The following is a 27,887-nucleotide window of genomic DNA, read 5'->3' as shown; positions in this document are numbered from 1 at the left end:
TCATCATCATCAACTTCTCCATTTCATTCTTATTCCATTCTTATTCTGAACAATTAATACCAAATAAGTTTTTGATTCATCTTATTATTATCACATTTACTATAATAGTCTTTTGAACAACTTATCCTACAATTTATTCAATAGAAGAAGAAGAAAGAGGGCTGTAAAAAATATATATAATATCATTTTCTCCTCCGCCAATCCCAATCTCAATCTCAATCCCAATATCATTTCACTAAAGAAAGAGATTTACTATTAAATTCAATAAATAATATCCTTTTATCATTGACTTTGAATTTGAATTTTAATTTGAATTTCCTAAAAAGTTTACCTTAAGAGAGAGATTATTTCATTTACTCCTACTCCTTCTCCTCCTTCAATTTTTTTTTTTGTTTTTTATTAATCTCCCTATACACCCCAGAAGGAAAAGACGAAAAAGCAATTAAACAAAATATATCTGTATTTATTTATTTACCTTTCCCCCCTCCCCTTTCCTTTCCTTAAAAATATATTCCTATATCTTCATTTACTTTTCACTTTTTTCACTTTTAATTGTTTCATAAAGGCTTTTCTTCATTCAAAATCAGATTTAATTTAATTTAACTTCACTACAAAACAAAACAAAACAATACAAAACAGAAAACACAATGTCTCAGCCGAGTAGTAGTGCTCAATTCAATTTCTATAGTAATCTGTCTTCATCATTAGAAGATCCAATATCAACAACTACATATCTGCTGTCACTGCCAGTACAACTGCAACCACTACCACTACCACTGTCACTGTCACTGTCACTGTCACTGCATAATCATAATCATAATCATAATCATGGCCATAACCATAACCATAACCATCAACGTCATCACCATAACAATACTTCCAACAATAACAATCATCGGAATGATAAATTACATAAATCTATTAAGAAATCATTAAGTAAATTAACTTTTACTCCTCCTCCTCCTCCCCCCAATGGTGTTGTTGTTGGTGGTGGTGGTGGTAGTGGTGGAACCAATCTTACTTATTCAAATCCTCCTTCAACTTGTTCATCTACAGGTCATAGTTTTTCTGAAGCAGATATATTTGAACGAACTTGTTCCAAACATAATTATCATTATCCATTAATAAATAATCTTGAAACTCCATCACATTATAATTTAGAAAATTATACTTCACCTATTTTAGATACAGCAACAGAAATATTATCTAATAATATCCCATTAGATCAAGTGAAATTGAATTGTTATTGTGATGAAAATGATAAAGAAATTGAAATTGAAAATGAATATGAATATGAAAATGAAAATATTGATCAAATAAATCACCAAAAGAATGATCAACAAAAGGAAGCAAAAGTTGATGAAATACTACAACAACAACAACAACAACAATCACCACAACCACCACAACCACCTTCTACTACAACTACATTTATTCGTCCTCGAGCTAGAAGTATTATATCACAAACTTTAATATCAACATTGGATCATCATAATAGAAAAATGCATTCATCAATGTCAACCAATGGATTTAATAATAGCACTACCACAAATACTACAAATACTACTTTTACTCCTCTGCCACCTCCATTACTTGCGAAAAGACTGATGAGTTATGCTGGTCAAACCCGTTATTCTCAAAGTAAAAATAATAATAATCATAATAATATTCATAATCATAATCAAATAATTGAAGATAATGATTCAAATACTAATATTATTGATTTTTTTTCATTTGCTGATATTATAAATCATGAAGAAGTTGAAGAAGAACAAGAAAAGAATATTAGTAATAATAATAATAATAATAATAATAATAATAATAGTCCAACTCGTAGTAGTGTTAGTACTAATAGTAGCAATGGTATTGGTATTGGTGGACAATATAATCATATAATATCTTCATCATCATCACCACCACCACAACAACCAGCAGCAGTAAATGAATATCATCCAATTAGAAGAGGTAGTTGTGTTGCTACAATTAGTGCTCAAGATTATATTGGAAGATTTTAGATTTTTCATATTCATAATCCTATGTGTTGATATATAAGGTTAGTTAGTTGTCGTCCATTCATTTTTTTTTTTTTTTTTAGTATTGTATACTAGTTAGTTAGCTACTTTACTTACTTTACTTACTTTACTTACTTTGTTTATTTGTTTATTTGTTTATTTGAGTTATTTGAGTTGTTTGAGTTATTGATTTTAGTTTTTTCATGAATTTCGTATGTTTCATATGTTTTACACAGGGACAATATATTTAGTAATAATAAGTATATTTGTTAACTCTGTTTGTTAACTCTGTTTGTTAATGAATTGAATAACTTGCAACCAAAATGGATGAAATGAAATATTATGGCAAACTGAAAAAGTGATGATTTACGATTTTATATCACAAACTTTTAGAGAGGGTAGTGTATTATGGTACAATTCTTTTTTTTTCTCTTTTGGCCCTTTCTCTTTCTTTCTCTTTCTCCTTTCCTCCCTGCTTGATTGCCTGCCTTCCGTATCCCCCCCATCGTGAAATTCTATAATGAAAAAAAAAAAAAAAAAAAAAAAAAAATTTTTTATCCTCTTCTTTACTTCTTCTTCTAATTGAGTTTTGATTTATATTCCACATTCAATTTATCTCAACACAACATACATCATATCACCCATCCACCCACCCACACACACTCACACACACACACTCACACACTCACACACCCTCTCCTCACTTCCTTTCCTTCACATCAATTGATCTACCAATCATTCATCTTCATACTTTTAATTAAATCATCAATTTAATTAAACCACACACACATAACTACCCACACACACTCTCACATCACCACCACCACCTCCCCCCCCTCTTTCTTCTCTCCACCATGACTGAATCATTATTTGATACCAATTTCACTTCAGAAAATGAACCTAAACCTGAACAACAACAACAACAACAACAACAACAACATGAACATGAACAACAACAATCATCATCATCATCAGTAGGAGCAACTGCAACAGCAGCTGAAACTGCAGCTGGAACTACATCAACATCAACATCTACTATTGATCAATCTTCAACATTACCTTCATTACAAGATAAATCCAATATTGATGCTTTAATCAATTATCGAGTATTAGTATCTGCTAAAGAAGCAGGATGTCTTATTGGTACTAATGGACAAGTGATTGATTCAATTAGAAATGAAACTTCCACTAAAGCTGGGATTTCTCGATTAATTCCTGGTAGTCATGAAAGAATTTTAACTGTACTGGGTAAATTAGATGATTGTGCTAAAGCATTAAGTTATTTTGCTCAAGCATTAATTAATGGTAATATTGAAAATTATAATTATTTCCCACTTAAACAATTATCTTCTACACCAAATACTAATGATACAACAATTTTAAGATTATTAATACCAAATTCTCAAATGGGGACATTAATTGGATTTAAAGGAATTAGAATTCAACAATTACAAAATAATTATAATATATCAATGATTGCTTCTAAATCATTTTTACCTGGTTCAAATGAAAGATTAGTTGAATTACAAGGTACAGTTGATGATTTATATGATAGTTTAAGAATAATTTCAAGATGTCTTATTGAAGATTTTTCTTCAATTGTTGGTACTACTTATTATGTTCCTCGTGGGAATACCTATAGTCATAGTCATAACCACAACCACAACCACAACAATAATAGTACTGGTGTTGGTGCTGGTAGTGGTGTTGGTGGTGGTTCTGGAGCTGGTAAAACTATAGATACTATATCTTTTCCTAATGATATAGTTGGAGCATTAATAGGGAAAAGAGGTAGTCGTATTGATGGAGTTAGAAAAGTTAGTGGAGCTATGATTGCTATTAGTGAAATTATTGAAGGTGAAAATGAACGAATTTTCACTATTACAGGATCATCTCATTCAGTAGAAAAAGCTAAACAAATGATTTATCAAAATTTTAAAAGAGAAGAAGAAAGAAGAAGAAATGAAGAATTATCAAAAAAAGAATAAATGGAATAGGATTACAATTATCAAAAAAAAAAACAAAAAATAAAAAAATAAAAAAAAAAATAAAACATTTGATGTTTGCAAGAAAGAGTTTATTACAAATTCTCTTGATCTTTTGATTTTGATTTTGATTCTTATTCTGATTTTGATTCTGATTCTTATTCTAATTCACTTTTTGATAGCTAAAACTTTAACCAAAAAAAAAAAAAAAAAAAACAAAAAACAAAAAAAAAAAAAAAAAAAAAAAAATTGAATTTTATTTTTGATCTTGTATGTGTATTTTATTTAGTAATATTAATAGTATTTAGTAATAATAATTACAATAGTAATAGTATATTAAATTTTTGCTATCCCTTTCCTTTTCCCTTTCCCTTTCCCTTTCCCTTTCCCTTTTTATTCTTCATAACTTATTTTGACAATTGTATTACTTATATCAGTTATTTCAGTTATATATATATAATAAGTTAATCGAATACAATTTTTTGACTTTTGGCTAGTTTTTAAAATTTTCCATCATTTAATCAAACATAATCTATGTCTACTAATACTTTTAATTATCTTATCCAAAAAAAAAAGAAAAAAATAGACAATTAAAGATTAAAGATTAAATCTATTATTTATTATGTATTAATAACAACAACAATAACAGTAATAAAATGATGGAGAGGTTTTGTTTATTCTGCTCTTTCATCGGGGGGGGGTCTTTTATTTTTGATCTTTCATTATTGTATGTTCTATTGGCCAATACCCATTATTATTAGTATTATTATTAGTATTGGTATTATTATTATTATTATAGGTTAAAAAGTAACAAAGTTTATTTCTAATTCAATGGTTTATCAGTGATATCAAGAATTAAATATCCTATCGACAAAATGAGGCAAAAATATAAGAATCAATAATAAGAATCAATAATAATAATAATAACTAGGGTATAACGTAAATTTGCTATAAATTGATATCAACAATAATAATAGTTATGTTATGTAATGTTTATGTTTATGTTGGGTTGGGAAAGAAAAGAAGAAAAAAAAAAAATATTTGCACCCAAATAACCTTTGAAAATTAATTGAAAAAAAAAAAAAGAAACAGGCACGCCCCCTCGCCCCTTTATTTTTACGTATTATGAACCGTTTCAATCAGTTTATTATTTAATATTAGTTATATATATCTATCTCTTTCTTGTAGTTACAACAACCATTTGGATTGATATAAACACTCTTTTCTTCTTCTGGGGTGCTACGCTAATGGTGGTTGTTTGTTCATTGTTAAATCACATCGGAGTATATCGTAAACCGGAGAAGATCGGAAAAATACCAGTCCTCTCATTATATATATATATATTTTTTTTTTGGTTCCGGTAGCAGAGACAGAGACAGTAAGCGCCGTAACAGGCCGGAAATCAAACAATCATACAATGCGCCGCGCCTTCATTTCAGCTTCGGAGGGGGGGGCCCAAAGAAATAAAAAAAATAAAAAAAAAATTTATAATGAAAATCTTTGCGATGTATAATCTTTCATCCGAAGATTTATAAAGAGTGTATTAATACACCACAACCACTACCACAACCAGAAGTATTACTACTACATTCCCCAAGGTTTTCCTTAACATAAACCTAACAAAGATGTCAAAACCTCAAACTAAAATACAATATCCGTATGTGTATTTCTTCTTGTATCATTTCATTCTTTAATATAATAAACCCAATTATTGTTATTTACTAACCTAATTGAAATCTTCCTTTATTGATTTTTTTTTTTTTTTTTTTTTAGATTTTGGTATGGAGGAGCAGCAAGTATGGCAGCATGTTTAGTAACTCATCCATTAGATTTAGCTAAAGTTCGATTACAAACAGCAACAAAACCTGGTCAATCATTATTATCAATGATTTATCAAATTATTACTAAAGAAGGTTTTTTCAAAATATATTCAGGATTAACTGCTTCATTATTACGTCAAGCAACTTATTCAACTACTAGATTTGGAGTTTATGAATTTTTAAAAGAACAATATATGGAAATGAAATCAAAAACCTTTCACAATGATAATAATAATAATGGTATTATGGAAAAACCATCAACAGCAATATTATTACCCATGTCAATGATTTCTGGAGCATTAGGAGGATTAATTGGTAATCCTTCTGATGTAGTTAATATTAGAATGCAAAATGATTCAACATTACCAATTAATCAAAGAAGAAATTATCGTAATGCTTTTGATGGTATTTATAAAATTTGTCAACAAGAAGGAATAAATTCATTATTTAGAGGATTAACTCCTAATTTAATAAGAGGAATATTAATGACAGCTTCTCAAGTTGTTACTTATGATATAGCTAAATCAATATTAGTTGATCAAATTCATTTGGATCCTTCAAAAAAATCAACTCATTTTAGTGCTTCTTTAATTGCTGGATTAGTGGCCACAACAGTTTGTTCACCAGCTGATGTTGTTAAAACTAGAATCATGAATAGTAAAACAACTTCTACTAGTAATGGTGGTGGTAATGCAATTCTGATATTAAAAAATGCTGTGAAACATGAAGGTATTGGATTTATGTTTAGAGGTTGGTTACCTTCATTTATTAGATTGGGTCCTCATACAATTGTAACATTTTTGGTATTAGAACAATTAAGAAAATTTAAATTAGGAATGAATCAATCAAGTTAAATCGGGATAAGGACAAAAACATATATATATATATATATATATATATATATGTGTTTATGTAGACTAAAAAAGTGATATATTTAGATTTGTTTAAGTATAATGTTATTTTAATAGAGATATTTAATAGAATTCAGACTAAAAAATAATAAGTGGTTGTTTGTTTATGTTTATGTTTATGTTTATGTTTATGTTTACTTTATAAATTGTTTATTATATATTTAACGTAAATACAAAAAAACAATAACAAGCAAATTATAAATTCATAAATTTATAAATTTATAACTTATAAGAATATGTATTATCAAAATTTATCTCTTTTCCTTTATGCTTTAACAACTTCAATATTATCTAATTCAGCTTTTTCAAAAGCTTCCTTTTCAGCTTGTAAAATATAAGGAATTAAATAATTATCATCTTCTTCAGGTTTAACTGCTTTTTCAGGTGGTAAAATTTGATGAGATAAAGCTAATTGATGAGCAGTAAGAATTCTAAAATTTCTTGAATAACTTAATTCAGATGGTAATCTTTTAATAGCAGTTTGCATAATTGGAGTTTCTTCAAGAAGTAAATCATTAAATTTTAATCCCATTTCTCTATAACCAGCATAAGCAGTGAATTGTTTAGCAAGTGGAGTAATGATTTTTGATAATGTTGGTCTTGATAAAATAAAATTAGCTGCCTTAACAACAGATGTGATAGATTGAACCATGGTTGATGAGGTGAAGGAGGGAGGAGGGGGGGGGGAGAGGAGGTGTTTTGTTAACTAAATATATTGATTTTAAACAGTTTAAACAGTTTGAACAGTTTGAACAGTTTGTTTGAACAGTTTGTATTTTGAATGAAAAAAAAAAAAATTTTTGGAGTGAATGAATGAGAATGACAAATTAATTTTTCTGGTGGATTTTATTGGCTACAAATGGTAGACTTCCTATTATGGAAGTATAGTGTACAGTCTACTCACATTACTTCTATACACACACACACATACACACACCAACTCTCTATTAGTTAACTTTTAATAATCATATTCAGTAGTACTTTTATTACTACTATTAGGTAAACCAACTTGTTTTAAAATTTCTAATGGTCCTATTGATTTAACAAATTCAAATAATTCTTGATTTTTACATAAAATTAATCCTTGAAATCCACATGAATTAATTCCTAATTTATTTTCATATTTCCCTTTAGATCTTGGAATCATTAACATATAATTTAATGTCATAATAAAATTATAAGAAATATGGGTTTGATTAGTTTCTCTTAATTCAGTTAATGTTTTCTGTAAAATTGAACTAAATAAATGTGCCAATTCTTCTTCACTTTCATCAGTAACTACTTCATTAGTAATGGGGACAAAAAAATGAGCAAATGGTAAATGTTTATTTTGTTTTGGTTCTGATTTCTTTACTTGTTGTTGTTGTTGTTGTTCTTGGTCGTCGCCATCATCATCTTCTTCTTCTTTTTCTTCTTGGAAAAGAGTTTCAGCATATGGTTTGAATTGTTCACGTGATGGTAAGGTCATAAATTGAATGTGTTTATGTGGTTGAGATGCTCCACTTTCTGGTCCACAATTATAAAATGCAAACCAATCTTGATCTTGATTTGGAGGTTGATTCTTTAATGCTTGTAATATTTGATAAGTAGCCATTAATTCATTTGGTGATAATGGAGTATTTTGTGATTTAAATTCTTTAGTAACTAACATGAAATGTCGAGGAACTACTGGGAATTTATTAAAAACAATTTTAAATTCATTAGTATTATTATAATCATCAATAATAGTTAATTCTGGTTCAGGTTTAAGAAATGGATTCAAATCATTTTCATTCTTGGTAGTAGTACCAATTTCTGGACGATGAATTAATGATTTTAATAATGTCAATTGAACATCAATAGTAGTATTTTCTTTATCATTTTCATCAGTGATGACAATTTTTTCAATTTCATTAATTGCTGAATCTCCATTGAATAAAATATGTCCTCCTTTAACAGCAGAATCATATTTGATGGATAATTTTTCATAAAAATCATTTGATAATTGATATTTAGATGTCATATTGCTTTTGCTTTTGCTTTTGCTTTGAATTAAAGAAATTGAAAATTGCAAAAAAAAAAAAAAATATTAAAGAATTTCTTCCCAACGCTTTTTTTTTTTAAGTTCAAGTTTGGTGATGTCAAAATTATTTTTCTTCAAATGATGAAATCGCCGCAAAAAAAAAAAACCACAAACAAGATTAAAAGTATCAACAAACCCAAAACAAGTAATAATCATTTAACCAATTCATTCAGAAATGTCATCTAATGAAGAAATAATAAACCTATTAGGGAGATTGAATAAAGACAAGACAAATGATAATAATGATAGTCTTGAAAATGAGACAACATTAAATCTACTTGAAAATTTAACAAAGAATGGAATATCTGAACCATTAATTATGATTATTCTTGATAAAATCATTAAACCCACCCTAAAAGTAACTGATAAAACAAAATTACTTGATCAATGTTTAATTCCTAATGATGATTTATCAATTGATATATTTTTCAAAATAATTAGTATAATTGGAGTTAGTCGAGTTTATTTTAAAGGTGATCGGAAACTCAAATCTAAACAATTAAATATTCCTTTACAATTAAAATTAATTCAATGGATCATTAATTATTTCCAATTTTTCGAAAATAATTTATGTAAATCAGGTAGTATTGTTTTAACATTACTTATAAAATCATTAGATTATGAATTTTCAAGAGGTCCAATATCTCAATTAATAATAATATTATTAAATTCAATGTTATCAAACCATAATCAATTGATTACTTTTTATAATCAAGAAATTTATCATACTATCAATATACTTAAATCAAATCATATACAATCAGTGGTGAATTTATATAATAAATTCCCTCTAGATATTTATTTACAAGAATTATTGGCATATTTTAGAAATTTTAATCCGGATTTGGATTATATAATATATTCTCCAGAAAATTTCCCATTATTGAATAAATTGAAATGTAATCTATATCAAGTATATCGATGGAAAGATAATGATGAGCTAGCCCATATTACCACCACCAACAACAAGAGACAGAAAACTAGTATTATTAGCAAACCTGATACAATAATTCATAATATTGAAATATTAGATCAAATAAATAAAATTAATCCCTATAAATTAGTACGAAATGCATTTGATAACGATAATGAGGCAAAATTACTTACAATATTATTTCAAACAGGGAATAATCGATTTATTAATAAAGTTGATAAATATATAGGTGCCATTTTAACAACTTTTATCAATCTGGAAAAAGAATTACAATTTTTTTTACAACAAATATCCCATTTATATGAAATTAGTGATGGTACTATTATTTTACCCCTGATTGAAAATTTCATTCTTGATATAAATATTCTGGTTATGAAATTTTGTCAACAATTTAAGTATCGATATAAATTAATAAAATATCTATATAATGTTGACCTTGAGAGATTATTACAAATGATACATCACCATACTTTAATTTTAAAACAAATTTATGATACAAATAATGGATTATACCAAGATAATAGTAATTTCAATTACCAATCATGTGATGAATATGTGGGAAATATTCTTTATTTATTAAATTTAGGAATATTTGAAAAACTTAATGACATTATTTCAAGAATTAATCAATTACTTCCTAAATTATATGAATTTATTAAATATTGTAAATATAATCAAGAACAATTAGTGAATCAAATTATTGAATTCTTAATAAATTTATCACCTTCATTATTCCAACAATTGAATTCTAAAACAATAATTATCCCCAGATCATTAACTTATTCATGTTTATTAAGTTGTGACCCAATTGTGGTATCAAATATTACTCAACATATATTTAATTGTAAAACTCATAATTATCAAGATTCAATCAATTATCGAAATTTACAAAATTCTTATATTATGGATACAATTAATTTCTTATGGAAACAACGATTTTTAAATATTGATGATGGTAATAATACTTCAAATAAAGGGTTTTTTTTCCATCCTAATTTTATAACTAAATTAACTTCATTACATACTTTTGATTGTTCTTATTTATCTTCACCTTCATCAATTGGTGAATTGTTTTATAATCCAGCTTTTTCTTATATAGTGACAAAAATCATTTGGGATATTGAAGATAATACTAAAGATAGTATAAATACTAGACATGAAGGTCCTATATCAAAAGAAAGTTTATTAAGATTAAGAAATGATAACGAAAAAATTTGGTTACCATTATCATTTGATGAATTGAAAATTTCTATACTTGAAAATTTGGAAATTAAACACTTTAATGGTATTACTGATTTATTATTTAATTCTTTGAAAAGTTTAGCTGATAAAAGAAAACATCAATGAAATGTACCAAAAAAAAAACGAATAGACGCTAAATAAACATAAACATAAAAATTATCTATAATAAATACTATTAATAAAGTTTCCTTAATCTTCGGAAACTATACTATTACTATAATTACCTAAAGAAAATTCAGCTTTTTGTCCAATTGATGCATAATGTTCATCATCATTAAGTTTTAATGTTTCTCTATTTTCACTGAAAACATCACCATTTTGATCATCATTATCATCATAATATGATAATGCCGGATTTTTTAATCCAGTAATTGGATCATCTCTAGTAACAATATCAATTTCTTCGATTAATTTAATCATACTATTTTCCCCATAATTAACTCCATATGATGCACTAATAGGAATAACTCCTTGAACCCATGCATCAACTATTCTAGCTCTTTGTTTAGTACCTAATCTTGATATCGGGAATTCCCCCTTTTTAATAAAGGCAACAATATCAATCACTAAATGATGTTTACTTAAAATAGTATTAATAATTAATGGTACCAATGATGCAAAATATTTTGTCCGTTTAGATTCACAAACAACAATGGTATAATCACCACATTTGAATATACATGATCCATTTCGATAAATATCTGAATGACACGATTCAATAGTATTTTCAATATCAATTGGGAAATGATGTAATCCCATAACTTCAAACGTATCAGCAATTTTACCTAAAACGAAAAGTGGTTGGAAAGTTGTTATTTCTGGATCAACCTCACCACTGGCACCGGGACCGGTAACACCACCAGTTTTATTTTTGGTGATTGAAACATTATGCAAAAATCCTAAATCTCCAGTTCTTAAATATGTAACATCAGGATTCCCATCAGCAATAATTCCTCTAAATTGAGTTTGAGCAAAATGATCAACTGGTCCCTTTGGTCCATTAGTGAAAGCAGTAAGATTGGCTTCAGAGCATACCCAAATTTCTCCAAATTCTCCTTCTTTACAGATTTTTCTTGTTTCTGGATTAACAATGGCAATTTCGGTACAAACAGGAACCATTCCTGAATCTTGAATATGTAAGGCATTAGGAACTTCTGCTTGATTCACTACGGATACATACCCTTGTCTAAGAGCAATAGGATCCAAATAAAGATCGACTGGTGCCACCGTCATATATGATCTGGTAGAAATCATTGGATTGAAATAATGATTATGAACAGTTGACATTGATGCAGCACTAAGTTTAGTCGACAGAAACACTTTAGCAATTTTTCTTAATAAATCAATTTCTACTCTATTTTCAGTACTAATCATCATATTTTTCAAATTTGATAAATTGAATCCCTTGGGGGTAAATTTAATTGCCGCATATTTAAGCATTTGTTCAGTAACAAATACATCTTTCACTTTATGTCTAGCAAGTAACAAAAAAAATGATAATGGATTCTCAGCATAATTGACTGGTGAACTTAAATAAGTAGTTGTACCCAAAAACACTCCCAATAAGCAAGCTTGTAAAAACCCAATCCCAGAAGTATGTCTAACACAACCGATAATTGCTGATTGAGAACTTAAATTACAAGTTTCTTTGAATACTTTGCATACTCCAATAATGTTTTTATTACTTAAAGTTGCCCCCACTCTATAATGATCAGAAGTGAAATTTAACCAAACTAAAGCAGTAGTGTTTTCATCACGGAAATTCACTGCCGCTTGATAACTAGCAATTTTTGAATTTAACGATGCCATATTAGAAACTTTGGTTAATTTCACCGTGTTTTTAATTTTTAAAGATTTCACTCGTTTATGAGTTATTTTCTTTAATGAATCAGCTATAGGCCCATTCTTTAAAAATTTCTCTACTTCATCATTAACTAAAATTTCAGAAATATCAAAATCTCTAATGACACCAACAAATGCCGGGAAATCTTCACCAATTCTGTTGGAATCAAATGGTAACATAGGAACAGCAATGATTCCACACATTAAACATGCATATACAGCAATAACAAATTCTTCTGATAATGAATACATTAATATGACATATTGTCCCGCTTTAATGTTGGCTTTTTCAATTAAATATTGACATACGGCATAAGCACGACTTTCTAATTTTTTCCAAGTCAATGGTTTACTTTTAGAATTGTTGTCAACATTTTGAAATGCAATAGAATCACCAGATTTAGCCACTCTAAATTTTAAAATATCAATAATGGTTTTGAAATCAGTCAACGGGGCACCAGTCTTATCGTCAATTGATTTTTCCCGATAATCAATGGTAGAATATTGATCCGGGAAATTGGCAAGTGCTTTAGATCTCAATTCAGAAACATAAGGAGACCAAATCCCTGCAATTACATCTTCACCATGTGGGATCATACTAATGGATTTTCTAATGAAAAATTTAACAAAATCAGCTCTCAATGAACCTTCAAGAAATTTCTTTTTACACAACATATTGGCAATTTCTCTACCACCACTTCTTAATAATTTGGGTAGTGTATCACAATCAACAACTACCACACAATATAATCGCAAGAAATGTCTTTTGTATAATGTGTCAAAACATTTTTGAGCAATAGCATTCAAAACTGGTTCATTAAGTGGCACTCCACTAACATGTACAGATTCATTTGCCTTGGCATTTCCTCCTTCAGCCCCAGCAGTTTCGTCAGCAACTTGTTTCCGAATAACTTCAGCTTCAACAATAGCTACTGGTAAATATTCATTACCAATGAAAATATCGAAAATTGTACAATCATAAATTTGTTTCACTTCTGAAGCTAACGTTGCAAGTAAATGAGAAGAATAATGATACCTGGAACCACTACCTATAACTAGCTCACGATGTAGTTTTTGGTACAATGCTTGATCAATCCAACTCACTCTTTGTCTGATTCTATCTTCATACAAACCAAGAACATAAACTTTCCCATTAAAAGTAAAACCTAACAAACCTGTTCTTAAAAAATCCATATCCAATTGTCCATTTGGTCCACGACATTTGGCATGGAAAATCAGTTTTGATTCCTTACGTAAACCATAAAACCCCCCAGAAAGACATGGACTATCAATCCAGATTTCTCCTAATTCGTCTTTATTGGCAAGAACTGACAGTTCCGGGTTTACCACTGCCAACGTTGCATCTGGTAAGGGGTATCCAAATGCATCTACACGCAAAAGATCATGACCAATGTCATCATTAGCTGAAGGATTGATTTCAACTATTTTAACAATATTTCTTGATAGAGCTTCTTTATCAATTAAAACTGAAGATAAATCATTTGAATCATCATCTGTAATGCTTATACCCAATTTTTCTTTACCACCAATCCAATCTCTAAGAGAAATAACCATACCACCATATTCACTCAAAGTTAACATTGGAATAATGGCATTTTCTGGGTGTTGACACCCCAAGGGACGCAAATATCTTTCTGCTAAAATTTCCATAAATTCCCCATCTATTGTAAGAGCATTGACCAAAGCCCATTTCACCGATGATAAATCCACTCTTTGGGTTTTGGAAAAATATCTTGTGGCACTGGGTGATTGTTGATAATCATAAGTAACTCGTTTCAACCCAAAATAATCGGCTAATAACAAAGAAGCCCTCCATTTAGAAATCAAATTAGCATATAAACCTTGGATTTCCATAACTTTCTGTGGCGCCCATATATGTACATTACCAGAATATACTGTGAATAAAACCCCCAATATTATACCAATGGAAAACCGAATATCCAAAGTAGCCAATACCACTTTTTTATCAGCACGATATTGCTTGTAACTTCTCTGGAGACCACCACCAGAATTAGGCAATGACAGAAGAGCTGAATCAAGACAATGCATTTGATGGAAAATAGTTCGATGACTTAAGGCAATTCCTCTCAACTCACCCACGGGGGATCGTGAAAACTCAACATAGGCCAAATTGGTATTCTGTTCGCTAGAAGTTTTATTATCTTTCTTTAATTTTTGTTGTTTGGCATTCCAATGCGACACTTCGGATTTTCTAGCGGATCCCAAATCTGTTGTTCGCCAACGTAATAGTTTTGATGGCCAATTGATTCTCAGATTCTGGGCACTCAACCGATCTAGTTCTTTGGCCACTGTTTCAGAATAAAGTAATAATTTCGTTGATGTTAAATTGATGATATTCAAAACTTCAGTTAGGGAAATGTCTTGATGGATTGGAATAGCTGTAACTCCTGCCATAAAACAACCGAAAAGGGCCACCACAAATTCAGTAACTTCTCCATCTTTATATAACAAAACAACACTATCACTATTTTTCATGGTCAATTTATGTTGGATCTCATATGCAACTTTGACTGCTTTCAAATATAATTTCTCCCAACTAATAGAACTAACTTCTTTACCTCTTGCATCAAGTACTATAAATGCTAATTCCGTCTTGTATATGTTTGCTCTATATGCTAATATATCAATCAAATTATCGGGGCTAATTTTCAGGAAATCTCCAGTCGACATTCGTGGATTTAAAGGCATTTGTAATTTAGATGGATCCAAATTGAGCAAATCTTCATTTTGCATCTGGTGCAATCGATTGATTGATTGCATAATTTCTTCTCTTCTATTAATAAACGTCCATTGATCAATCACTTTATTCACTAAAAAATCTTCATCTAATTTTTGTAATAATATTGCCATATCTGGGGGAATATCACCACCAACTCCAGAAGTACCACCTATATCTGGGGTGATATTAGTTGAAGGATCGGTTTGATTCATTTCACCAGTTATTAACGTTCCTGTGGTTGGATTTAAACTTGCAGCTGATACTGATCTGTGTCTATTGTTATGACGATCTGATGACGATGAACCATGATTGATATTTGACCCTGATAAACTGTTACCAGGCACTTTTAAATTGATATTATTATTTGAATGGGACATTAAAGAATTAAGAATGAAAAAAAAAAAAAAAGAAATAAAAAAAAAGATTAGAAGGAATTTGAATAATCCATATAAAGATTAAATAATTGTTTAAAGATTTAACGAAAGATATTAAACAAAGTTGTGATATTACTATTAAGAATAGTTGATGTTGTATTGGAAAGAGGAAGGATAGTTTGATAATTATTAAATAGAATCAAGACAAGTTGGAGAACAAATTTTTTCTTCTTGTTGGCTGTTTTAGCTGTGTGTGTGTCCTTAAGCCCAAAAAAAAAAAGCAACATATTATAACATCGCTTACATAATCACATCACAATACACTAAAAAATTTTTTTTTTTTTTTAGCTTATTTTTCATTTTCAATTATTAGTTATAGATGTTATTGAACCCATATTAGATACTACACCAAATTAGGGAGGGAAAAATATGATACGACTAATAAGAGGCAATAATGTACCGAGTCTAGTATTTAAACGGTCTTTATTTGTGCCAAGCAACAGTCTTACCAATAAGCGAAAGAGAAGAATACCTCCATTAAAACCCAGATCATCAAATAAGGAAGGTGGAGATATCAAACAATCTAGAATAACCGATCGGAATCAAACATCAAGAACTGTTGGAGTTTCAGAAAAACTACCTACTCAGATTAAAAAAGAATTGAAAGATCTTCGAAGTTTCACTAAAGTCATCGCCCAACATTTAAAACCAGAACAAGAAAACGATTCATTAACGTCAGCTGAAAAACCAGATACCTCCCAATTACCTCCCATAGATATAGAAGAAGCCACTGATGATATTTTTGGACAAATTTCCGGAACTAAAAAACTGTCAGTGGAAGTAGCCCCACCACCACCACCCCCTGGGTTAGATATCCCCGATGAAATCAAAGAACGTTTAGGATTATTATCCGAACTTTTAGTGCCAGAGAAAAGCAGTAATAGCAAATTACCCGAAAAACAAGTAGAAAATAATTGGAAGCTATTGCTATCACAATTAGACCAAGCTGGTGGTCTTTCTGGTTTATCTAAACGAACCATCTCCAAGTTTTTTCTGAAAATCCCACCCAAGAATTTGAAAGGTTTGATTCCTATAATTGAGAATATGTACAATAAAGCAGAAATGAGTATACCCCATCCAATCTACTATATGTTTGTCCGTTCATTAACTTTAGGGGATAAAATCTCCGATACACAAATGCAATTGATTGATAAATATTTTCAAGAAATATCGAAACAAACAGATTTGAAAATTGATCATTATGAAACCATGATACTTGCACAAGTGAAAAACAATCATATGGAGAAAATTGATGGAATTTTGGCATTGATGAAAACGAAAAATATTGAAATACTGAAAATGATTTATACATCCATAGTCAGAGGATACATTTTTTACCAAAAGGATCACCAAAAGGCATTGGAAACTTTCGATTCAATGAAATTTTTATCTCAAAAAACCCAACCAGATGAAAAAGTCTATACTGATGTTATAGTTTCCTGTATCATGCATCGAGAGATTGAAAAGGCATTGGATTTGTATTACGAACTCAAAGACAAAGGTATGAATGTGAATCAGAATTTACTTTCGACATTAGCTAAAGGATGCTCAAGACTGAAACAGTTTAAAACTCAGGCATGGAACTTTTTGTTCCAAATTTATGATCATGGTTGGGTTCCAAATTTACAAACATATGAGCACATGCTTTATATTGCTGCAAGAGATGGTGATGTTGAATTAACCAGAGCACTTTTCTATAAAATGCTTCAAACAAACTCAGTTACAGTCAGGGCATTTAGATACTTGATTTTATCTTATTCCAAATATGTTCCACCACATAAAAGAAAGGAAAGATATTTGATATTATTAAATCATAAAGGTCAATTGTTTAGAGAGAATATTTTACAAGATGTTGATTTTAGTAAACCTATACATGGATTCCCATTTTTACCATCTTCCCATATTCCAGACTCAAAATTTGTGTTAGCTGAATCAAGTGCTATTTGGGCCCATACAGTTATGAACAATCCATCATTTTTAAGACAACAAACATTGGTTGCCTCATATGTATCTATTGCTCTTGAACTTGATGATTTTACTGAATTCAAAAACCGATTCAACAGTGCATCATATTTGAATAAAGATGGTATACCAAAAGTTAGAGAAATCGAAATTATCGAGCCACAGCAAGATGAGCCAACTGAGACGGTAACCGCCACTGAACAACAAAACACCCTGAGTAATACTAGTGTGATAAGATCACCAATTCTTAACCAACTCCAGCAAAATATAAACGATAATCAATTTAAGGCACCACGTGATTCATACCTTTACAATCTTGCTATTAAAGCAGCTGGAAAATTTAAAAACTATGGATTTGCACAGGAAATACTTCATGAAAGAGGACAATTTAGAAAATCCAATAGTTTTAAATCATTGTCACCAAAGCAACAACATCAAGATGATTTCCAATTTGCTGGATATTTGGTGGAATGTTGGACAAATATGAATTTATTAGAAGATGCTTATGCAGTTGTATTACTGTCAATTGATCGTTTCCCATGGAGTTGGCGTGAATTAGGTGTTCTTAATAATGCCGCTATGAAACTTGGAAGTTTAGAATTGGCTGAAGCAGTAAGAAAAGTGGCACAAGTGACTCAAGTCAAACATCATGGGAAAATAAAAAGACAGGATTTCAAAACTTACGTTATGAAACGTGGATATTAATACTCTTACATGCTTGTAAATAGAATATAGATATGTGTATATATATACAAAAATTTAATTGATGTGGAAGTTACGATTTATATACAAGTAAGTGATCTATCTAGTCCCTCATCTTCTATTTGAAAACTATACTGATGATACTAGGTTTTGCAATTACTTTCTTTACAGGTCCAACAATGAGATCATTGAATTTCTCAATGCCTGAGATTTGTTTAACAATTTCAGACTCGGATTCTTTAGCAAATGATTTTGGGGCTTCCATTGTTCCTCTATGTTTACCATTGATAAATATATTATACATAGTCAAGTTAGATTCAATGGGGGTATCAGTTGGATATTGTTCAAGGAAAATTGAATTTGGTGCTGGTTTGCCTTGATTGAGAGCAAATCTTTCCCAACATTCTTCAGCAGTGGCAGGAGTAACAGAAGACGTGCAAATCAATAATTTTTGATAGCTATCGAAAATCAAATCTTGGTTGTAAGTCTTGGTGTCTTTAATGGCCTCACTTATGGTATTTGTCATTTTCATCAAATCGGACACAATGGTATTGAGTGAAAACTTAACTTCAATGGAGGATGCAATTGATTGAACGTATCCTTGGACAGAATTATAAAGTTCAAGTTCTTGACTATTAAATTCAATAGTATCATAACGTACTTTGTTTAAGTTAACATTTTGGAAAGTCTGCAGTGAGCCTGAACTTTCAGTTTTGAATTGATTTTTTGGTATTTCAGTTATAGAATCACCCAATTGAATCACGCGTCTCAACCATCTATCTGTACCGGAAATTTGCTCTTCTTGCCAGTTGAGAGTATCAGAAACTGGGGCCAGGAAAAGTAAATGGGCTCTAATTACATCAGCACCATATTTTTCAATAAATTCACCAGGATCAGCACCATTATGCTTAGATTTTGACATTTTTTCAAAAGTAACTACAGGAGCCTTACCAGTAGCTTTGATAACTGGGTTAGTTGGATCAGTGAAATCAAGTTCCTCAGGTATTAAGAATTTCCCGGTTACAGTATCACTAAATGTTTTACCATGAACCATTCCTTGAGTAACTAGTTTCTTGAAAGGTTCCTTATGATGAGGTTCACCATCCCATAATCCACAATCGCTAAGGAATTTAGCAATAAATCTAGAATACAATAAATGCAAAATTGCGTGTTCAACACCTCCAACATATAAATCCACAGGCATTTGTTTACTAGTCTCAGTTCCAATAGGTAAATTTTCATTCTTTGAATCCAAGTATCGGAAAAAGTACCATGACGAATCCATAAACGTATCCATAGTATCAGTTTCTCTTTTAGCATCTTTACCACAAGAAGGACATTTACAATTTACAAATTCTTCAATATTTCCTAATGGGTTCCCCTTGCCAAAATGTTTCCCCTTAACATCGGGCAATACAACTGGTAAATCTTTATCTGGAACAGCCACAGGCCCACAATCTTGACAATGAACAATTGGAATTGGCGCACCCCAGTATCTTTGTCTACTAATAAGCCAATCTCTTATTTTAAATTGTGTAGTATAATTACCTAAAGAATGTGACTTTAAACAATCAGTGATCATTTGGGTAGCTTTTTCAATTGTTTTACCCTTGTATTCTCCAATATCACTCAATCCATGAGGCAATACTGATGAATCTTCTAATGTCCCCTTTTTCAAAGTATATGGATAATCGTCTTTCGCATTTTGCTTTTTAGGAGCAATAATTTGAACCGCTGGTACGCCTTTTAATCCATTCAATTTCCAAAATTCAAAATCTCTTTCATCATGTCCAGGACAACCCATAACTGCCCCATGACCATAGTTTCCTAATACATATGGCGCAGCATAAACTGGAATATCATAGGTTTTCTTAATTTTGTTATTGACGTCAATTGGAATAGATGCCTTTATATTTTTCAACATATAGCCTGCTTTCGATGTTGGATCATCAATTAATTTTGCAGACTCAACGAATGCCGCTAATTCTTGATCTTCCCTTGATGCTGCTTCCACAATGGGATGAGTCAATGCCAATGCTACAAATTGCATACTAAATAATGTATCTGGACGAGAAGTGAATACTGTTACATGTTCTAACCCAGGGAAGTTCACTGGAATATTAATTTCGACCCCATTCGATTCACCAATCCAATTCTTTTGCATTATTTTAACTTTTTCTGGCCAATCGGGCAAATTTTTCAAATCATAATTTAATTCTTTGGCATATTTGGTTATTCCAATAAACCATTGTTCCAAATTTCTTTTTTCAACAATGGCTCCACTTCTCCATGATCTTCCTTCAGCATCTACTTGTTCATTAGCAAGCACTGTATTATCAACAGGATCCCAATTTATTTCTGCGGCTTTCCTATAAGCCAATCCTCGTTCAAACAACATCAAGAATATTTTTTGTGTCCATTTATAGTACTCTGGTGAACTAGTATTAACTTCACGTTGCCAATCAAAATCGGCCAAAAAAGTTTCCATTTGGTTTTTCATTTTGGCAATATTTGTCTCAGTCCATTCCGAAGGATTAATATTTCTTTCTACAGCAGCATTTTCTGCAGGCAATCCAAAGGCATCCCATCCCATAGGATGGATTACATTGAATCCTTTGGATCGTTTATATCGTGCCACCACATCACTGATGGTATATACTCGAAGATGACCAATATGTAGTACACCAGAAGGATATGGGAACATTGCTAATGAGTAAAATTTTTCATTTGTTTCTGGTATTAGATGTTTTGTTGGATGTAGTGAACCAGTGGGTGATTGTGATTTCCATTTTGCTCTCCATTTTTCATCCAATTTAGAAAATTGAATTTTTTTAGCAACAGTTGCCGTTGAATACCGTACCCGGTGGATGGTTTCAACGTGTTTTATCATTCCAAACCGGAGAAATACGGACTGGGGGTTTATATTACAAAGTGGTTGATCCAAGATCTAACTTCTGGGTGGTGTAAAAAGATCTCTATGAAAAAAAAAAAAAATTGAACTTGACCATCCTACACTACTTTTCAATAGCAATATTCTTGTTGCTCAATTTTACTAGGAAGCAAAAAAAAAAAAAAAAAAAAAAAAAACATCGAAAGAGATCATCATCTTCATCACCACCATCAATCAATCAATCTCATCTATTCGCATCTTCAATCCATCACTTGTACCACAAGAAGTAATAGAAATACCAAAAAACAATCAATGCCAGATAGAAGAAGATCATTAAGTCCTAATACCGAGACATCTTTTAATCAAAACCCAACTGAATCATCGAATAAATTATCCAATGGTTCTTTGAAACTCAAACCTTCAACTACTGCAACGGCAAATGCTTCTTCTATATTCAATCAATCTTCAACATATTCTCCACGTGGAAGAAAACCTGAGCGAATTGATAACGATATAGATTTAGATGGACCATTGTTAACAAATTTTGAATCATCAGATAAAAGAAAACGTTTGTCCATTCAAGGACACCCTCCAGCATCAGGAATACCACGATCATCAGTTTTTAACTCGTCATCATTACCACAGAATAAGTTAAGATCTTATCTGATTATATGTAACGATTTGAAAACCAGTGAAGAGGAATTAAATAATGATTTAGAAGTTCGAGTGACAACAAAAGACAATTATAGTAGATCAATTGGAACTAGTGACGTTGAAGATTTCTCAATGAGTCGTGATGTCTCACCATTTGTGAATTTACCAACTGCACCCAATTCCGATATTATTACCGGTGCAACAAGGTTTAATGAAAATGAAGATGATGATTATGACGACAAAGTTAGTGATGGAAGTAGTGTTGTGTATAATGAAGGGGCATTAGTAGTGCAGAAAGAATTCGGATCATTGTATCAAGATGAGGATGGAAATCTTGTGCGTCCTCCATTTATCAATTTAGATCCTCGTGAAAGATATCAATTGTTACAGTTGAAGCGATCTATTGAATTATCGGAATCCTTACAGAAGCGGATAAAGTATATGATCAATCCTAATGAAACTACTAGTAAGCGAATTCCAGGAACCAATAAAGTGGAAATTTCAACTCAAACACATGATTTTAATTATTTGCTGACGAAATTGAATTTCAAAAAAAGATCACCACCATCGTCATTTGATAGAAGTGAAATATCTCGACCTAAGAAAAAACCGAAAAGAAAAGGATTTGCCATGAAAGAGTTTTTGTATGATGTTAACGAAGAGAAACCAGTTTCCTCAACATCATCTTTTAATGGTGCTTTAGGAAGCATCACTAAACCAAAATTCAATTCTCACCCAAAAACACAAGACAAATCAATGACACAAATAATACCTCGTGAAGATGAGGAACCAAGTTTCAAAACTTTTGGTAATAAAACTGGTCGTGATCGTGAAACCTTTGGGTTGAACAATAATGCAAAATTAACACTAGATCCAGAATATTTGGAAAAAACCAGTTCGAGTTCTATAGCTGATATAATAAAACTAAAAGAACCAGATGTTGTGGAAAATTCTAAACTAAATAAACCAACTACTGGTCCATCATCTGGGTTCAAGTTTGATATCAAGAAAAATGATTTTGAGAGTATTATTAATGATCGGAAACAAAACCAAGAATTATTGGCAAAATCCAAATTGGCCAAAGAAACTGTCCCAGAAAGTGTGAAAAGTACAGAACCAAATCAAAGTGCAAAAACTGGTTTATTTGGTTCCAAACATGTATCATCAGAAGAAGCTCCTAAAAAGAAAAGAAACTTTTCTGATTCTGAAAAGGAGGACAAACCTTCAGTACCATCCTCAGTACCATCCTTCCTGTTTGGGTCTACAAATACTTCAAAACCAGCAACACCTTCACTTTTTGGTAATAAGGAAAATGGTTCAACAACACCTTCGTTGTTTAGTATAACTAACTCGAAGTCTAATGATGCAAAGGATGCAACTTCGACGACAAAACCTTTATTTGGCAAATCTTCAACTGAACCTGAATCTAATTCCGAAAAACCAAAATTTACATTCGGTGCACCACCTTCTTCAAACAAGCCAAGTTTTACCTTTGGCAAGTCTTTGGATTCTGCCGAAAAGCAAACAACAGCAGATTCTAAGCCAAGTCTATTTGGTAATACCTTCAAGGCTACTGACAAAGCTGAGTCTTCAACCACATCTAAACCATTATTTTCCTTTGGATCTAACAATACAACGACTACACCAATTTCGTCGAACGGTAGTGAGAAGAAAGATGCTACTCCTTCAAGTACACCTTTTGCGTTTGATAAACCTGATACCACTAAAGATGAAGCTAAACCTCAGGAGACCACTTCATTGTTTGGTGGCAAATCTAAAAGTGGCACTACAACTCCTTTCACATTTGGACAAAAAGATGATAAAGCTACTAGTGATTCTAAGGAAGAAGACAAATTGACATCAACAACAAAACCTGCCAGTACAGGGTTTATTTTTGGGGCACCTCCTAAGGCTACTGAAAGTAGTGTTGAATCTAAGGGAGAAACAAATAGTGATGCTGCTTCAGCCACAACTGCAACAACAACAAGTACAACAACGACCCCGTTTAAGTTTGGTATTACTAATAAAGCAAGCACAGAATCAGATGAAAAGAAAGCCGAAGAGTCAGCAACCAAGAAATTTAATTTTGTAACACCATCAACAGATAAACCGTCCACTCCATTCTCATTTCCAAGTGCCAATGGCAGCAGTACTTCAAAACCGGCATTTAGTTTGGGTGGTATTGGAACCACTGATGATAAAGAGAAGAAGGAAACGTCGAGTTCACCAGCTGTTACACAATCTACATCTGCTGCACCTCTTACAACGTCAGCATTTTCTTTTAGTGCTAAGAAACCAGATTCTCCAGCCACTTCTTCAACAGGCGCTGATGCTGCTAAATCTCTGACCGGTAGTGGTTTCAAATTTGCCGCGGGAGTGACTCCACCATCACAAACTGTCAGTAATAAACCGCCATCAATATTCAATTTTGGTGCTGCATCCCAACCTCCAACTACATCTGTGTTTGGAGGGTTTGGACAACCTTCACAACCACCCAGTTCATCTGGTGGGATATTCGGTGGTAAGAGTCCGTTTGGTCAAAGTACAAATAATGCATTTAATCAAAATAGTAATACCAGTGGAATATTTGGTAATAAGACTGGCACAACACCAAGTACTAATGCGTTTGGTGGAATGAATAACCCAAGCTCTACTTCTACACCAGCTACAAGTAATGTCTTTGGCGGTGCTAGTACTGGTGCTGGTGTTCCAACGACAAATGTATTTGGAAGCCGACCAACAACACCTGCATTCAACTTTGGTGGGTCAGCTCCTACTGTTGCTCCTGGTGGGTTTGGTGCAGCTGGTACTAAACCTCCACTGTTTAATTTCGCTGGTAGTAAAGAATCGACTCCTGATCCAGCTAGTCTATTTGGTCAACAGAATAGAAGTGGTACATCTACGCCTTTTAGTAGTGGTGGGGTGGGTGCACCTAATAATGTTTTCGGACAACCTGGACAACCTGGACAACAACCAGGGCTATTTGGTGGCGCTTCTAATAATAATTCATTTACATTTGGTGGTGCCCCTAGTATGCCTGGAGCTACTGGTACTCCTGCTCCTCCTGTTGCTGCCCCCGGTGGTATGAACATGCCAGTGGTGACACCAGTTCCTAATCCTCGTAGAATTCTTCAACCTAGATCAAGAAGAAGGTAGTTAATTATATAATTAGTTTTCGTGTATAAATGTCGAGTATAAATCAACAAAAGTAATAATAGTAAAGAAAGTTTTTGAAGTGTACTGTAAGTATCTTCTAAATTTGTGGAGGTGGGGAAGTGTGTCCACAAAATCAAAGTCACATGGTCGTTTGCTATATTGCTCTGTTTGGTCTTTTTTTTTTTTTTTACAAAGATTGACAAACCCAACAACAACTCCACCCAACCAACAGAATCTCAAGAGCAACTGAAAAGAAAAAAACAAGAATCTCAATACCAAGCAACAGGAGTAGTCATTAATTTATGGATTACTGTAATTGAATAGAACTAGTTGGACTACTTAACGCTTCTCTTTTCTCTAATTCTTGATCATATATATGTATAGAAGACAGGACACTAAATTTGAAATAATATCTACCTATTATATGTCAATTCAGCATCTTCTTTCTTTTCTGTTTGTAATCATATGTAAACACAGGAGTTAACAAATCGTCTTAAGTTATTGACACACCTCGGACAAACAATAATTTTTCACTCTCGTAATAATTTCCAAATAGGGAGAGCTTGACCAGGACAGAATAGCCTGCAAAAACAAAGGATACAATTTGTTCAGATTGTACTTTTTATTTTTCAACAAATCTATATATCTTGCCTAAAAAAGAAAATGTTGGGTACAATGCAGTGCTAATCCCATCACAACGTGGAAATTGAGATACTAATTGGACAAAAACTGTAAAAAAATAATACTAAATGGTGTTTGTTTTGCTGTTTATTTTTCTAAAAAGTGGGGGAAAATCAAAGCGGACCTAAACCGTTAGGAGGGGAGAGCTGAAAAGTAGAAAGAAACCTATACATTCCACCAACAAAACTTCAATGCAACCCTGACAGATACCCAGCACTATAATACGAATGAAACAATTTCAAAGGTCATTTGTTCACATACATTGATATGATCAAGAAGAGGCTGGAAAGATGTGTGTTAAGATAGCGACAAAATATATGGGGAGGTATGACATCAGTATTTATTTTTGGTGTAAGATGGAATGAGGGGGGAGAATTGATTAGACTGTTGGAATTGATAACTCCGCTTCGTACAGCAATTGCAAGAAGCACAAAAAGTACACGGGCAAAAAAATGCTACCCAAACATGAAACGTTTTAAGTAGTGGTAGAACCAGCAACAAGTAAACACCGAACACCAGAATATGGTAGAACTGATTACATCGCCTCAGAGAATGGTTAGAAATTATAACTACAACCTTAAACAAAGATAAGATAACGTTTAAATACGAACCCTTCTAAATAAGAAACCAAAAGAAAGAACGTTTTATAAATATCTTTAGCAATCAATCAAAAGTTATTGAATAAATGCCGTGATTGCTATAAATATTGGTAGGTGGGATTCATGGTTGATAGAATTAATTGAAAGTTAATTAATTTTAGAGGGTGTGGATTTACTTTGAAATGTGGAGAAACAAAACTCAGCATTAATATTTGACTGCATATAAACTTAATATGAGTTTGTGAATCAAGAAAATAGATTTTGCTGTATTAGGTAAATAGTTTGTTTCTTTCAACACTATTGTTCAGTAGTCAACAGTATTATACCCAATCTATTCTACTTCTTGAACAAGTTTAGAGTTAATAAATCAATTGAAATTAAAAGCCAAAAAAGAAAAAAAAAAAAAAAAGTAATTTTAAGAGTGTGGGAAAAGGAATTTCTTGAAATTGCTTGTTAAGTTGTGTTTTTGGTTTGTTAGTTTTAGATTTGGAGTTAATAAGCTGAACATAAATCTAATTTTAAAATATAAACGAATGTGATAAGTTCAAAAGTCCCTCCTCCCCCCCATTGTGATTGTAACTTATTTTGTAATTCATATATATATTCATTCCAATTTCCTCCTTCTTCCTTTCTCTTTTTTAATTTAGTTTTATTTTATTTCATTTCAGATTTTAATCTTTTTCTCGTATCCCCCTTTTCTCCTCCATTAAATAGGAATCACATCAACCCATAACTCCATCCCCCCCCCCTTGATCCTCCTAATCCCCAATTTATATTATATATATAATAAAATTGATTTTCATTTCAAGTTTATTCCAGATTTTGATTTGATATCTATAACCCATACCAAGTTTACTTGTTCAATTTTGATTATAAATCTTTCCCATAAAGTTTTCACACTTTTTCCTTTTGGTTTCATTTTTTACTGAAATTTTTCTTGTACTTTTCAATATCGCAAAAAATTCATTGCCAGATCTACAAATTTCCTTGTGATTGAAATAGGAGCTTGATACATTTACTTTTTTTTTTTATTGATTAAACAGTTGTTCTTGGATTCATATTACTTAATACCTTGAACATTCCCAATTATTTCAATTCGATTAAAAAGAAAAGACAAGTTTTACAACACTAAAAAGAAAGATAGATAAATCTTGCAAAAAAAGAAAAAAGGCAACGCAGAACAATTTGGCCCCCAACAAACAACAAACCAAAAAGAAGTACACGCATTAGACGCACCACG

General features: G+C 31.3%; 10 protein-coding genes across 10 annotated transcripts; 6 read left to right on the top strand and 4 right to left on the bottom strand. All coding sequences in view use genetic code 12, as the record gives it.

Moving 5' to 3' along the window:
- Nucleotides 1-647: 647 nt before the first annotated feature.
- CD36_63630 (conserved hypothetical protein) lies at nt 648-2,015 on the top strand (the record flags this gene model as incomplete). The annotated part of the gene is made up of 1 exon (XM_002421040.1): nt 648-2,015. The coding sequence occupies one exon, from the start codon at nt 648-650 to the stop codon at nt 2,013-2,015; it is 1,368 nt and encodes a 455-aa protein (XP_002421085.1).
- An 851-nt stretch (nt 2,016-2,866) lies between these two features.
- Nucleotides 2,867-4,000, top strand: CD36_63610 (RNA-binding protein, putative; the record flags this gene model as incomplete). The annotated part of the gene is made up of 1 exon (XM_002421039.1): nt 2,867-4,000. The coding sequence occupies one exon, from the start codon at nt 2,867-2,869 to the stop codon at nt 3,998-4,000; it is 1,134 nt and encodes a 377-aa protein (XP_002421084.1).
- Nucleotides 4,001-5,622: 1,622 nt separating this feature from the next.
- On the top strand, nt 5,623-6,671 carry CD36_63600 (mitochondrial dicarboxylate transporter, putative; the record flags this gene model as incomplete). Its single annotated transcript, XM_002421038.1, has 2 exons — nt 5,623-5,654; nt 5,771-6,671. The coding sequence occupies 2 exons, from the start codon at nt 5,623-5,625 to the stop codon at nt 6,669-6,671; spliced, it is 933 nt and encodes a 310-aa protein (XP_002421083.1).
- Nucleotides 6,672-6,993: 322 nt separating this feature from the next.
- Nucleotides 6,994-7,380, bottom strand: CD36_63580 (cytochrome b-c1 complex subunit, putative; the record flags this gene model as incomplete). The annotated part of the gene is made up of 1 exon (XM_002421037.1): nt 6,994-7,380. The coding sequence occupies one exon, from the start codon at nt 7,378-7,380 to the stop codon at nt 6,994-6,996; it is 387 nt and encodes a 128-aa protein (XP_002421082.1).
- A 306-nt stretch (nt 7,381-7,686) lies between these two features.
- CD36_63570 (5',5'''-P-1,P-4-tetraphosphate phosphorylase, putative) lies at nt 7,687-8,730 on the bottom strand (the record flags this gene model as incomplete). Its single annotated transcript, XM_002421036.1, has 1 exon — nt 7,687-8,730. One exon carries the CDS (start codon nt 8,728-8,730, stop codon nt 7,687-7,689), a length of 1,044 nt encoding a protein of 347 aa, XP_002421081.1.
- A 235-nt stretch (nt 8,731-8,965) lies between these two features.
- Nucleotides 8,966-11,071, top strand: CD36_63560 (central kinetochore subunit, putative; the record flags this gene model as incomplete). The annotated part of the gene is made up of 1 exon (XM_002421035.1): nt 8,966-11,071. The coding sequence occupies one exon, from the start codon at nt 8,966-8,968 to the stop codon at nt 11,069-11,071; it is 2,106 nt and encodes a 701-aa protein (XP_002421080.1).
- An 84-nt stretch (nt 11,072-11,155) lies between these two features.
- On the bottom strand, nt 11,156-15,946 carry CD36_63540 (uncharacterized protein YOR093C orthologue, putative; the record flags this gene model as incomplete). Its single annotated transcript, XM_002421034.1, has 1 exon — nt 11,156-15,946. The coding sequence occupies one exon, from the start codon at nt 15,944-15,946 to the stop codon at nt 11,156-11,158; it is 4,791 nt and encodes a 1,596-aa protein (XP_002421079.1).
- Nucleotides 15,947-16,372: 426 nt separating this feature from the next.
- CD36_63520 (uncharacterized protein YGR150C orthologue, putative) lies at nt 16,373-18,670 on the top strand (the record flags this gene model as incomplete). Its single annotated transcript, XM_002421033.1, has 1 exon — nt 16,373-18,670. One exon carries the CDS (start codon nt 16,373-16,375, stop codon nt 18,668-18,670), a length of 2,298 nt encoding a protein of 765 aa, XP_002421078.1.
- A 115-nt stretch (nt 18,671-18,785) lies between these two features.
- NAM2 (mitochondrial leucyl-tRNA synthetase, putative) lies at nt 18,786-21,557 on the bottom strand (the record flags this gene model as incomplete). The annotated part of the gene is made up of 1 exon (XM_002421032.1): nt 18,786-21,557. The coding sequence occupies one exon, from the start codon at nt 21,555-21,557 to the stop codon at nt 18,786-18,788; it is 2,772 nt and encodes a 923-aa protein (XP_002421077.1).
- Nucleotides 21,558-21,869: 312 nt separating this feature from the next.
- On the top strand, nt 21,870-25,367 carry CD36_63480 (component of the nuclear pore complex, putative; the record flags this gene model as incomplete). Its single annotated transcript, XM_002421031.1, has 1 exon — nt 21,870-25,367. One exon carries the CDS (start codon nt 21,870-21,872, stop codon nt 25,365-25,367), a length of 3,498 nt encoding a protein of 1,165 aa, XP_002421076.1.
- Nucleotides 25,368-27,887: the final 2,520 nt, after the last annotated feature.

This window comes from Candida dubliniensis, chromosome 6, assembly GCF_000026945.1.
Source record: "Candida dubliniensis CD36 chromosome 6, complete sequence".
Classification (NCBI taxonomy): Eukaryota; Fungi; Ascomycota; class Pichiomycetes; order Serinales; family Debaryomycetaceae; genus Candida; species Candida dubliniensis.
Note: the sequence above shows the minus strand (reverse complement) of the source record. Positions and strands in the feature narration are given on the sequence as shown.